The sequence below is a fragment of the Dermacentor andersoni genome, chromosome 10, assembly GCF_023375885.2.
Source record: "Dermacentor andersoni chromosome 10, qqDerAnde1_hic_scaffold, whole genome shotgun sequence".
Lineage (NCBI taxonomy): Eukaryota > Metazoa > Arthropoda > Arachnida > Ixodida > Ixodidae > Dermacentor > Dermacentor andersoni.
In genome coordinates this window covers 17,064,476-17,078,091 of record NC_092823.1, presented here as the reverse complement: position 1 = coordinate 17,078,091, position 13,616 = coordinate 17,064,476, and the positions used below count along the sequence as shown (strand labels likewise).

The following is a 13,616-nucleotide window of genomic DNA, read 5'->3' as shown; positions in this document are numbered from 1 at the left end:
CAGTGATGGATGTTCTTTGCCATTATGCTTTCTCACTTCTTCTTGTCATGTTTAGGAGGGTTTTTAGAATTTCTTCAGGGTTGAGTCTCGAAGTAAGGCACAGCAGTTAGAAAATAGTGCTCACCTTCGGGTCTTCATTAAACATTACACTTCACAGAAAAATGATTCAACACCAACCGGCCAAATCAGGAACATTAAGCTCTCATTACAAACCACGCGAGGACACAGGTTGTGCACTGGCACAGGACTGGCCCAGTCTATCTTGCAAGAAACACACCCACCCTAGGGAGCGAGTCAACTCTGCTAGCTCCGACTTAACAGGAAGCCGTGAAAAGTCACGTAAAACTTGACAATTACAAATCTGTTGTGCTGCTTTTAATGATCCTGAAGATGCAAGAAATGAAGTGAACCTTTCATGAACAGAATTGATTGGTGCTTGACATGGCTTGCGTCAATCGACGGCCGTCCTCTCGGCGACACGGAGCTTGGCCGAGCGGCTCCGTGGATTGCGTTCCAGCTCCGTTCTCGATGGCAGCTGGAGTGGACCCAGTGGCTGCCAGTAGCACTGCCGCTCGGACACCATTTCCTCCGCACTGTGCCACACGGCCGCATTGCGGTAGCGCTGGGCTATGTCGACTGGCTCACTCACATCCACACCCTGAATGGGACACAGAAAAAGCAGCACACGTGGGAATAAATAATGCACAGAAGCCTGTACAGTAAACTCATACTAGCATAACTCAAAATACTGGCTGACAGATTTTCATGGCACGGTGACCTCCCATAAGCATAGTGTATTTTTCACTCATTATGTCTGAAAAGTTTTCCTAACCAACCCCAGATATCATGAAACTGATCGATCGTGCAAGGTCACTATACTGATGAGCAAGCCCCGCTGCACGTGAACCGGAACACTCAGCACATCACCCACATGAAAAATGATTGAATAAAAACGTCGCTCAATTTACGGATACAGGATCGGCAGGGAAAGTAAGAGTGCTGCGTTGACGAAAGAGAACAAGCCTCATTCATGCTTGTATGCATGGATTTTGTCATCCCAGCTCTCTAGTTAACCAATTCCGTAATACCACCTTTAGCTTGTGATACAGAACTTCACAATTCAGTAGGTAGCAGCGAACAATGAACATCCTTTACTCCTCAGAACATTTTGCAAAATAGGGTCCTTAATGTTGAGAAGGTTGAGCATCGCCTTCATTGCCAAAGTGCACAGCACGTTCTCTAAGCTTCTGCATTTGCAAAAACTTCGTCCCTGAAGATACTGGAGGAGTTTCTGGAGGTTGCTCCACCCACAAGACATAAAGTAAGCATTCTGAAGATTCTGCATGCACAATGGCTGCATCATAAAATGGCCATGTGCCAGACAAGGTGGCCACCTTTGTCAAGGAAAAAAATTTAACAGACAACTTTAGTGGACATCGACGTAATGTGAAGCATTGCATGAATCAATGCAGCACAATATGCCCATATGTGCCGAGCAGGTGTGTCCCAAGCAGCTCCTACACATGCCTTGTCGTTTTGCTATTCACGACTCCAAGTAATCGCTTGCCCCCTAGCGGCCGCGACAAGAACTGGCCACTCCAGGTTCAGCCTTGAAGTGAAAGAGGGTTTCCTATCGCAGCATGCCCTGAATGCCTCATAGTTCTCAAATTGCCGTGATGCTACGACGCACAAGCCCCCCCCCCCCCCCCCCCAAAAAAAAATATACGGATGTCTAAAGACTTTCGCTGTGCACCATTATTCAGGTCATCGCGGTGGAAAGACAGCAATGTATAATTTCATCATTTCCCGGAAGAAGCAGATGACGCACATCAGAGAGCGACGCGTATAACAAACTTACACATTGGGCAAAGGTGATGGACACTATGCTGGTTCGTTTGAAACATCTCACTTGGGACGAATTCTTTCTTCCCAGCAAGTAGACCATTGCTTTCTTTTTATATATTTTAAATATCACGTGGGCATTTGAAATCATGGATCTTACTTTCATTTAGGCAGGCGCATTAATATATTATAGCGAAGTACACTTAAGCTTCATTTGGTTTTGTTATGTTAGCTTTCTGCATCCGCATTAGCTTTACTAATGCTTTAGGCAGCAGAAATGTTCTCACTAATCTACTTTTGTCCACAGGCATGGTAGCAGGAATGAAAACTAGCTCAGAAGGTCTGAAGTTAACCATGACACATGTTATATGCTGGGAGGCGACATATCATTTCACCCGCCATGGTTGCTTAGTGGCTATGGTGCTGGGCTGCTAAGCACGACGTCACGGGACCGATTACTGGTCACGGCAGCCACATTTCGATGGGGGTGAAATCAAAAACACCCGTTTACTCGGATTTAGGTGCATGTAAAGGGACCCCAGGTGATCCAAATTATTCCAGAGTCCCGCACTACGGCATGCCTCATAATCAGATTGTGGCTTTGGCACATAATATCCTATAACTGAATTGACATATAATTTCTATAGCATGCTTTGCTTTTGCGATGTAAGCAGAAGTTAGTTTTCTCATTCAATACGGTGGGGTGTCAGTTTATTTGCTTGCAAGGAATATTGAAGCAACTGCAAACAGCATTTGTATCAGCTTTAGAACATTTGACCTGCGCACAGTACTGCTAGCTTGCTTTCCGACATGGAGCATACAGCCTAATTCTATTACAACTGGTTCAATAGATTTCAAAGTTATGTAGGTACACTAACAAATCAAGTGATTTTGCTCAAAGGGAGAGAGAGAGTCAACTTTATTCGTCAGAAGGGGGTGCTAGTTCATGGGCTCGTCAAGGCCAGTTGGCCACCAGACGATGCATGACGGCAACTTCCACAGCTTGCTCCATGGCTCGGAGTTGCACATCCGGGCTGGAGCTAAGCAGCACTTCTTCCCACAATGAAGACGAGGGAGAGGCCAGGAGATCAGTGGGAAGGGGTCCACCTCACACTGCCAGAGGATGTGACTGAGCGTGGTTAGCTCGCCGCACAGGTGACAGTACGGACTTGCTCTGTCCGGGTAAATGTACGCGTATACGTAGGGGTTCTGGTATGAGTGTGTCTGTAACCTGCGCCAGGTGATCTCCTGACGCTTGTTTAGCTTGCTGTGTGGTGCGGGCCTAGTGTGTCATGTAATACGGTAGTATTGGGTTATGTCGTGATATGATTGGTATTCCCTTACCACTTCCAGTGCCTCGCTACCCATCGTAAACTGCTGTTATCTTCAGAGACTGTTAAACATCACTTTAGTTTTCTGCAGATTAATTTTGAGACCCACCCTTCTGCTTTGCCTATCCAGGTCAGTGAGCATGCATTGCAAATGGTCCCCTGAGTTAATAAGCAAGGCAATATCATTAGCGAATCGCAAGTTACTAAGGTATTTTCCATTAACTCTTATCCCCAATTCTTCAGAATCCAGGTCTCTGAATACCTCCTGTAAACACGCTGTGAATAGCATTGGAGAGATTGTATCTCTCTGCCTGACGCCTTTCTTTATAGGGATTTTGTTGCTTTCTTTATGAAAGACTACAGCGGCTGTGAAGCCGCTATAGATATCTTTCAGATGTAGATATCTTTAGATATCTTCCAAATGTCACGCGTGTAAAACTATTTACACGATGTATTTACACGATGCGTATATAAACAGCAGCCGAGAATCCCAAGAGGCTGTTGCCACTTCGTCGTCTTCACCGTCGACAACCTTGTCCTCTTTTTCCACCGTAACAATATTGTTACGCGAAGGACGAGTCAGTAAGACGAGCAACCGGTTATATTGGGACAGCCGTTGATCAATTGACACGCTACGCCGGAACAACTTCTGTGAGTTCTGCCTCAGCCTCTGAAGTTGCTGCATTCATACCTCAATCCTTAATACTGCGCCACGGTGCTCCTCGCGTCCTCCTGAGCGACCGTGGAAAAGCATTCCTCTCGCAACTAGTAGACGAAGTACTCAGAGCCTCCGGAACCACCCACAAGACTACCTCCAGTTACCATCCGCAAACTAACGGCCTCATAGAGCGATTTCATCGCATGCTGTCAGACATGCTAGCCATGTACATCGAACCGGATCACAGGAACTGGGACGCAATTTCGCCATTCGTGACTTTTGCGTATAATACCGCCGTTCAACGCACGACCGGTTACTCGCCATTCTACCTTGTCTGTTGTCGTTCGCCCTGTTCCTGTCTAGACGTCTCTTTCTTTGCGGCAACTGTCAATCAATGTTCATCCTCCCGCGTTGAATATGTGTCCCGCATTCTGCGTTGTCGCCAGCTCGCCCGCATCAACACCGAAGCACGGCAACAGGACCGCAAGCAGCATTACGACGCCTCTCATTGCGTTGTGTGCTTCCGCCTTGGCGACGAAGTGCTACTCCGGACACCACTTCATACTCCTGGCTTGTGTGACAAGTTTCAGCTTCGGTTTATCGGCCCCTACAAAGTCTTGGAGCAAACTTCTCCGGTGAACTATCGCGTAGTACCAGTTATTGTTCCAAATGACCGCCGCTGCCGCACCGCTGAGGTTGTCCACGTTTCCCGTATGAAGCCTTTCACGAGGCGTTCGCCGCCCCTTTGAATTGCGGCCAGGATGGCCGCTCTCGCGCGAGGGGAGATTAGTGTGGCCACTTATAAGCTATTCTTTGTCATCTGTACATGATCATCATCATATGGGGTTCATATGGGCTTCTTTTTCACCATCGCTTGTGAGACTGGCTCTCGAGTGTGATCCGTGCTGTGGGCGTGATCGGTTGGCCGCATCTTCGACTCGGAATAAACGTAGTGACAACTGCTGCGTCACAATATTCACAACAGCAGTTGCAGCACTGACCAGTTAGATTCACAGAGCAAGCACAGTTTGTTCTTCCTCCTCTTTTCTCGAGTGATGGTGCCCACGCGCATCGTTGAAACAATCAAATACCACACACGTGTAGCATAATCCCCCTGCGGCAGAAGCGAGGTTCCAGAGCATCTAAATGTCATCACTGGGAGGGTGATACTGCTTCGTGTAACATGCACGATATCACTGGACTGGGAAGCAGATGGGGCATCAGGGGCGATCTTGTAGGTGACGAGAGTCACGGCAGGAAATACTTGGTATGGGCCTATGTAACGAGACAGCAGTTTTTCTGAGAGGCCAACCTGATGCGACGGAGCCATAGAAGCACCAAAGAACCAGGCGGGAAGTGCATGTCTCGGTGTCACCAGTCGTGCAAACGCCTTTGACTCTCTTGGAATTTTTGAAGGCGGTCACAGACAATTTCCCTTGCGTGGGCACAGCGAGCGATGGAGTCAAGTGCATATTCACTGGTCGGTGCTGCGTGAAGAGGGAGGGTCGTGTTGAGTGGCAGTGCCGATTCTTGGCCGAACAGAAGGAAAAATGGGGAATAACCGGCTGTGTAGTGGCGCGAGGAATTATAAGCAAATGTGGCAAACGGTAGAGCGAGGTCCCAGGAAGTGTGGTCTGCAGAGACATATTTCGCGAGCATGTCCTTGAGATTGCGATTGAGACGCTCGGCGAGGCCATTTGTTTGCGGTTAGTATGACGTGAATAGCTTGAGCCGCGTGGCAATGCCTGCGATAACTTTTGCTAGGAATGACCGGCCACAATCTGTGAGAAGTTGTTGCGGAGCTCCATGTAATAAAATCACGTCGCATAGAAGAAAATCGGCGACATCTGTGGCGCAGCTTGTAGGAAGCGCTCGGGTGATGGCGTAGCGCATGGCGCAATCTGTGGCCACAGTGATCCACCTGTTCCCAGAGGTAGAAAAAGGAAAAGGGCCAAGTAAGTCCAAACCAACCCGAAATAATGGTTCCGCGGGAATGTCGAGTGGTTGAAGGTACCCACCAGGGAGCGTCAATGGTGTCTTGTTTCGCTGGCATTTCTTACACGCAGCTACGTATCTTCGAACAGAGTAAGCAAGCCCTTGCCAAAAGAAGCTTCGGCAGATCCGGTTGTAGGTACGTGACACACCCAAGTGAGCGGCAGTGGGGAGGTCGTGAAGTTTTTCCATTTTTCATTTCATTTTCATTTGATTGCTACTCTTGCCATACAAATGATCAAAACACTGACTGAACCCATAGCCAGGAGCTAGTGTGTGGTTCAGAAACAAAAATACACGATGGCAATGACACAGCACTTGTGTAAAATGAAAAGCCCAATATCACGGCGAAAGACCAAAGTACAGCATACAATGAGGAGAAAATAAAATAATGTGCATTTTAGAGCAGAATGAATAAAGATGTGTAGTGAACAACACGGTACAACAAACACAAACCGAAAACGACTATCACATAGATTAAACAAGGCTCATAAAGTATGTTCTTATTGTTTTATTTGTTTCGTGGGACTGTTTTATTTCTGGGGGTAAAGCATTCCAAACCTTGGCTCCTGAAAACTGCACCAATCTTTCACTTTAGATGTTATTATTCGGTGGCATATTAAAGTTACTATGTGTGAGGTTTCTCCTGAGTCGAGAAGGAGAGCGAAATAGGAAGGCATTGAAAGGTTGATTATAATTTACTATGTTGTTTACACACATCGCTATCTTTAAAGACCGCAAAAGGAAGGATATTTATTAAATGGAAAGTTGGTTTACTTGGTTCAGTATACTTGCTTTGTGTTATAATTCGGATAGCCCGTTTTTGTAATCGCCGGATAGGATCAAGGTAAGTGTTGTATGTCAAACCCCATGATTCTACGCAGTATGTTAAATGACTGTTCATAAGGGAAAATAACGGGTACGCAGTGCATGTGTGTTAAAACAATCGTGGGCCTGTAATAAGGCATAACAGCCAGAAGCCAACTTCGAACAGACGGCGCTAATCTGATTTTTCCAGTGAAGATGTTCATCTAGAATGACACCAAGATACTTAAATGAGCGTGTCCGTTCGAGTGAGTGGTCGTTAATGAAAATGTTAATATGGAAGCTGTCAATTACTTTTGCTCGTGAGCTAAACACTATATATTTGGTTTTGCTTGCATTACTCGTCAGCTTGTTGGTGAAAAACCAGCTTGTAATTTTTTTTCAATTCAGCGTTTGTCTTTTGCTTCTAGATCCTCATGGTTGTCAGCTGTCACTATGATCGCAGTGTCATCTGCATACATTAAAATATCAGAGCAACTTAGGACCTTCGGCAAATCATTCAAGTATAACGAAAATAACATGGGCCCTAAAACGGATCCTTGAAAAACCCCGGTCTATAGATATTGAAGTGACGATATGATGCTATTGATAACTACAGCTTGTTCACGGTTTTCGATGTAACTGGAAAGTAAGCGGTACACTTCACCGCGAAATCCATAGTGGTTTAATTTGTTGAGCATAATAGCGTGATCCACGGTATCAAACGCTTTCTTTAAATCAACAAATACAACGGCGGCCAGTTTGTTTTCATGTAATGCTGTATTAATTGAGTCAGGCTTAGGACTGCAGATGCCGTTGAATGATGTTTTCGAAATCCGTGTTGCTGTTGACAGAGTAAGTTATATTTTTCTAAGAATTTGCAAATATTGTTGGATAGAACCTTTTCGTAAATAATATTAATAACACTTAGGACAGAAATGGGTCTGTAGCTTGACGGGTTGGATCGGTCTCCATCTTTGCATACCGGGACAACTTTGGCAATCTTTAGTGGAGAGGGGTATTTTGCACATTTTAATGAATGATTAAAAAGTTTGCATTAGATGGGTACCAAGATATCAGTGTTTTCCTTAAGTATGCGTGAGTAAATTCCGTCCAGTCCGGCAGATTTATTGCCTGGTAAGCTGAGAATAATGGATGTAATTTCATCGGGTTCGATTTGAAATATTACAAAAGTATTGAGTATTGGATGCAGCATTTTGTTGTGATTCAAAGAGTTGAGCAACCAATGACGGGCCGATATTGATGAAAAAGGAATTAAATCTTTCTGTAGTATTGCGATCTATTTTTTCCGGGAGAACACGGCGCAAACTGGCTTTGCCAGCAACTTCATTTATTATTTTACAGACCTTATATGAATTGCCGGAAGCCTGTTCAACGAGACGTGTGTAATATGCTTTTTTTCATGCCCTCATCATCGACACGGATCTATTGCGCAGGTTCCTAAATTGGTTTAGATAGTAAACATTATCCTTGTGTTGCTTCCACTTACGGTACCATGAATCCTTCTCTTTTAGAACGGCGAGGATTGGCTCAGTCATCCAAGGGCATAGTGGTGCTTCGTAAGAGCGAACACTAATATTTCTGCTGCGGATAGTAACCATTTGCGAAAGCCTGTCTATTAGGTTACTAAACTCTGTATCGACGTCATCATGGTATATTACACTGGGGTCAACGGCCAATAGATTTTCATGCAGTAGGGCATAATCTATTTTAGATACATACTTGTTGCTCTCACGCTCTGGCTTTATATCAGTGTCAGCAGCAACAAAAAGTGGGAGGTGATCGGAGATGGGTTCGCTGTAAATACCAGCGCGTATCCTAGTCGGTATATTTGTTAATGCATGATCAATAATAGATGAAGAGCAGGTAGTTACACGCTTGGGTGTATTAATCATATTTCAGAAATTGTACGATATTAACAGGTTCACGTAGTCTTTGTGGCATTCAGTATTTGTATCAATGTTAAAATCGCCAACAATAATTATGTGGTATAGAGTTTGTAAACAGGGATAAGGTGCCTCAGAAAGGCTGGCCAACGTTTCGATAGGAGGACCTATCTTTGTCAAAGGCGGCCTCGTCGTCCTCGGCATGTTAGTTTTAAAGGGTTAGTGCAGTGACGTCACGTGCGGGTGTTGTCGCTCGCGGCTGGTTTTGAAGGGAGAGACTTCAGAGGAAATGAGCGCTGTCGTCCGACGTCTGTGAGCTTCGTTCCCAAGACGCGGGGGGGGGGGGGGGGGGTCGAGCGGAAGAGTGGGAGCGTGGGGAGAAAAAAAAGAAAGGAGGAGAGGAAAAAAAAGAGAAAGAAAGAACAAGAAAGAGGGAAAAAATTTTTTTAAGAAAGACGGAGGCCTGGGAGCGCGTTGGGGATGCGGGAGGTTAGGAAGCATTTAGGGGTATCGTCGGCGGCATGTTTTTGTGGCATTAGAAGAGACGGTCAGGCGGTCAGTGCGCTAGTAACACAAAATAAAAATAAAAACAAACATGAGTTTAAAGAGTGACTTGAGTAGCATAGCAGCTATACGTCGAGTAATTTTGAAGTAGTTAAGATGGTGACGAGGAGTCAGCGGTGCAATGTATTGGGTGACTGAAAGGCAGCGGCATGGTCTTTCAAGGGGCATTGCCCCAGTCGCTCAGCGTAGGTGTCGTTACGGCGGCATCCAGAAATGGCGATACCCTGGGTTGAGGCACAAAAAAAGGCATATTGACTTCGGAATGTGTTGGTGAGGGGGTTTCAAAAAAGTATATAAACAAAAAAGAAGGGAAAAGAGAGGGGGGACCGAAACCGGAATAACAAACAGGAGGGTGACGTGCGCAGAAGCGGGCGGGGCAAGTGTACATGGGAGAATGGGTTCGTACAGTTGATATAGGCGTAAAAACCTGAAAGAGTATGTTAAATCGAGTAGTAGGTCTAAATGGATGAGTAGGTGAGGTTAAGAATTAAGGTTAGCTGGTGGCCTAATGTCTTTTGTGTCTTGGTTGATGATATGTGAATTTGAGACAACGCTTTATATGAAACCCTTCGACAAACAACAGGACCTAGAACATACCAGCCACCATCCCAGACATTGCAAACAAGGCATCCTTAAAGGCCAAGCCACACGACTACTACGTCGCATTTGCGTTGAAAACCAAGACTATCAAACCCTATCAAACAGGAACCACTGAAACAGTGACCTTCAAACAGCCTACAGCGCTGCAACCAAACTTGATCGAGAAATTCTCAAACGCACTCCCAAACGTGAATAGCATCCTGAGTAAACACTACCCAATTCCCACCAGCAACCAGAAACTTAATCAGATTTTTCCCGACTCTCCCAGAGTAGCCTACAGATGCAACACTCGTTTTAAAGATGTTCTTGTACACGCCAAACTAAAGACAAAGAGGAAGTTGGGAACCAATCCCTGTGGCCGCCCCAGGTGCTCTACATGCAAACATATTCAATCTACTACTACAGTAAAAAGTACAGCGTCGAATTACGCACACAAGGTAACTTCGGCTTTCACCTGCACATTAAGCAACGTAGTCTACTGTCTAGAATGCGCCGCTTGTAGCAAACAATACATGGTGAAACTGGACAACAAATTCTTAGAAGACTCAACGGTCACCGCGCGGATACAAAACGCTATTTACCCAAAGAAGGAGCCAGCCACTTTAAGGAACATGGTCATATATTTGACAAATCAAGGCTCTATATACTACAAACAAATTTCCATTCCCCTCGCGAAAGGAAGTATATGGAATCATACCTCATACACAAGTTTAATTGCCTACACCCAACGGGAATTAATTTGGCACGCGGCAACTTAGAATCTTTAAAAGCGGTAACTTAAATCTGAAATTTTCATATCATCAACCAAGACACAAAACACATTATGCCACCAACTAACCTTAATTCTTAATCTCACCACCTACTCATCCATTTGGAAATTTTTTTTCCTGCCTACTACTCGATTTAATATACTCTTTCAGGTTTTTACGCCTATATCAACTGTACGAACCCATTCTCCCATGTACACTTGCCCCCGCCCGCTTCTGCGCACGTCACCCTCCTGTTTGTTATTCCGGCTTCGGTCCCCCCTCTCTTTTCCCTTCTTTTTTTTTATATACTTTTTTGAAAACCTCTCACCAACACATTCCAAAGTCAATATGCCTTTTTTGGTGCCTCAACCCAGGGTATCGCCATTTCTGGATGCCGCCGTAACGACACCTACGCTGAGCGACTGGGGCAATGCCCCTTGAAAGACCATGCCGCTGCCTTTCAGTCACCCCATACATTGCACCGCTGACTCCTCGTCGCCATCTTAACTACTTCAAAATTACTCGACGTATTGCTGCTATGCTACTCAAGTCACTCTTTAAACTCATGTTTGTTTTTATTTTTATTTTGTGTTACTCGCGCACTGACCGCCTCTTCTAATGCCACAAAAACATGCCGCCAACGATACCCCTAAATGCTTCCTAATCTCCCGCATCCCCAACGCGCTCCCAGGCCCCCGTCTTTCTTAAAAAACTTTTTTTCCCTCTTTCTTGTTCTTTCTCTCTCTTTTTTCTGTCTTGGTGTCACCCTGGCTTCCCCCCCTCTTTTGTCCTTTTTTTCTCTCCTCCTTTCTTTCTTTTCTTTTCTCCTCACGCTCCCACTCTTCCGCTCTTGTCCCCCCCCCCCCCCGTCTTGGGAACGAAGCTCACAGACGTTGAACGACAGCGCTCGTTTCGTCTGAAGTCTCTCCCTTTAAAACCAGCCGCGAGCGACAACACCCGCACGTGACGTCACTGCACTAACCCTTTAAAACTAACATGCCGAGGACGACGAGGCCGCCTTTGACGAGGATAGGTACTCCTATCGAAACGTTGGCCAGCCTTTCTGAGGCACCTTATCCCTGTTTACAAACTCTATACCACATGTGCTATTCCATCTGTCAGCCCCTTTCTTGATTTTGGACAACAATAATTATGCGTTCTGAGTGTGTAGTAAGCGTTTCAAAAATTCCTCCGAGTTTATCAAGAAAGGACGAAAGGCATGAATTTAGTAGACGGTAAATAACTTCAACAGTGAATGAATGGGGCAGTTTTATGAACAGTGTTTCTGTGTCTGTATGACTGAGGGTGACTGGTGCCAAACACGAGAGAGGTAGACCATTTTTGATAAAAAAGGCAACACCACCACCACGGTTTTTTTTATTCTCTCGGATGAGATAGCATAACATAGCCAGGAAGCATAACTTTCTCATCTTTTTGCAGCCAGGTTTCTGTAAGTGCTACAATATCACAAGATTGGGAATATATTGTCAAGTAAGCCACTAGAAGGTTCAGGTTCCTCCTCACACTGCGGATATTAGAGTAAAATATTGACAAATTTTTTGTCACTGCTTAACAGGTCATCGTCATCTATGGCCAAAGACATTGTAAGAGTATACAAGTACTAAAACACAAGAGCATTGGTAATCAAACAATTTTTTCCAGGTCATCTTCACAGGTTATGTGCATTATTCTTGAGCTTTCTGTTTTTCTCATCAAGATTTTGCCTTCAGACACCCATGCAAATTTCCAGCCTCTGTCACGCTTTATTCCAATAGCTTTGCCGAGCAAAACCTTTTTTTCTGGACACAAATGTTCGCTGACAAAAAGCGATCGTTCTCTGGGAAGCCAAGCACGGAAGTATTTAGCCTGTTCTTTTTTGCAGCTTGCATGATTCTGTCACGTGGGGACCTTGACTTAAACTTCACAATTACATTGGAAGGTCCCTTCGACTTGGTTAGAACACGGTGTACAGCGTCTATTTCCTCAGGAGAAAGCTTAACTTGTAGGTAAGAAGTTATCTGTGTCATCATGCTACCGAGGTTCTCGTTATCAGATTCAGGAATATCTTTCAATTCGATGTTATTCCTTCTGCTGTACTGCTTCAGTTCAACCAATTGTGTTTTTAGCTCCTTCACTTCGTTCGTCAGCTCTTGTTTTCTTGCTGAATTTCCAGATTGTTCTTCTTTACTTCCGCGAGTTCAAGTCCCATCGTTTGAACTTCTGTTATGAAGCCCTCAAAGGCAGTGTTCATGAAACCCATTCATTCCTTCACTGCTGCTATTTCAGTCTGTACAGCTTCGCTAGATGAGTTCAACTTGTTTACGGTAACCTTAATTTCAGTCATGGCTGCCATAAATTTAGAAGTCATTTCCATCAGAACCTTAGTAACTTCAATGCTTTTGGGAGCCTCGTCTGCTAGTGTCTTGGCAAAATTGTCAAGTTGCGTAGCCTCGTCGTCCCCCATTTTAACAAATTTTCTACAAACGTGTCACAGACAACAAGAGGCACCAGAGCAGTGCAGCAACCGTAAAATGCAAGGAAATAAACTTTCACATGAATGTGTGTGTGCCCACCTGCATAGGTGCAACAATACGGTTAGCAGTTGCACAGACGGCTGCCAGCACCGCTCTGATGTGTGCGTGGCTGTCGCTGGCTTCTTTTATCGGGTTGCTGGAGGGGCGCCGTGAGCCTTCCGCGCAGGCACGAATTTCCTGGTTCATTGCTTGCACAGATCACTCTGCAGCCACGTTCTGGAATGTATCGTTGGTGCTGCGTTGGGTAAGATGGTCCTGCACCGCTCTATGGAACCGCGTCAAAATGCCTGCATAGGTGCAACAATACGGTTAGCAGTGGCACAGACGGCTGCCAGCACCGCTCATTCGTGCAGAACAGCCGAGCGAAGGCATTTAGGGATCACAAGGAGTAATGCAGGGCCATCGGGGTGAACGTTGTGGCGGTAGAGTACGCCATCTTGAAGTATGAATGAGCAAAGGTAACTGTCGGCAAGTGCCGATTCCAGGCGGTCAATGATGATACACAAGGACGGGTCAGGGCGCTGCTCATCAGCGACATGGAGTCATGGAAAAATAGAGAGAACACAGGCGTCGGTGTCAGTATCAGACGTAGAGGTTGTGTCTTCGACTGGGTAGCGAGAGAGGCAATCTGTGTC

At 45.4% G+C, this 13,616-nt stretch overlaps 1 protein-coding gene across 5 annotated transcripts in view; it reads right to left on the bottom strand.

Moving 5' to 3' along the window:
• Positions 1–360: 360 nt before the first annotated feature.
• The window catches only part of LOC126519322 (12S rRNA N(4)-cytidine methyltransferase METTL15), a 131,700-nt gene continuing 118,444 nt past the window's right edge, over positions 361–13,616 (bottom strand). For 2 of the 5 annotated variants that reach the window (XM_050168953.3, XM_050168954.3), the window contains one exon: positions 361–658. In XM_050168953.3, the coding sequence (XP_050024910.1) occupies positions 452–658 (207 nt within the window). In that variant the 3' untranslated portion in view covers positions 361–451. The other 3 variants (XM_055065119.2, XM_072284955.1, XM_055065121.2) reach the window with 3 other exon arrangements.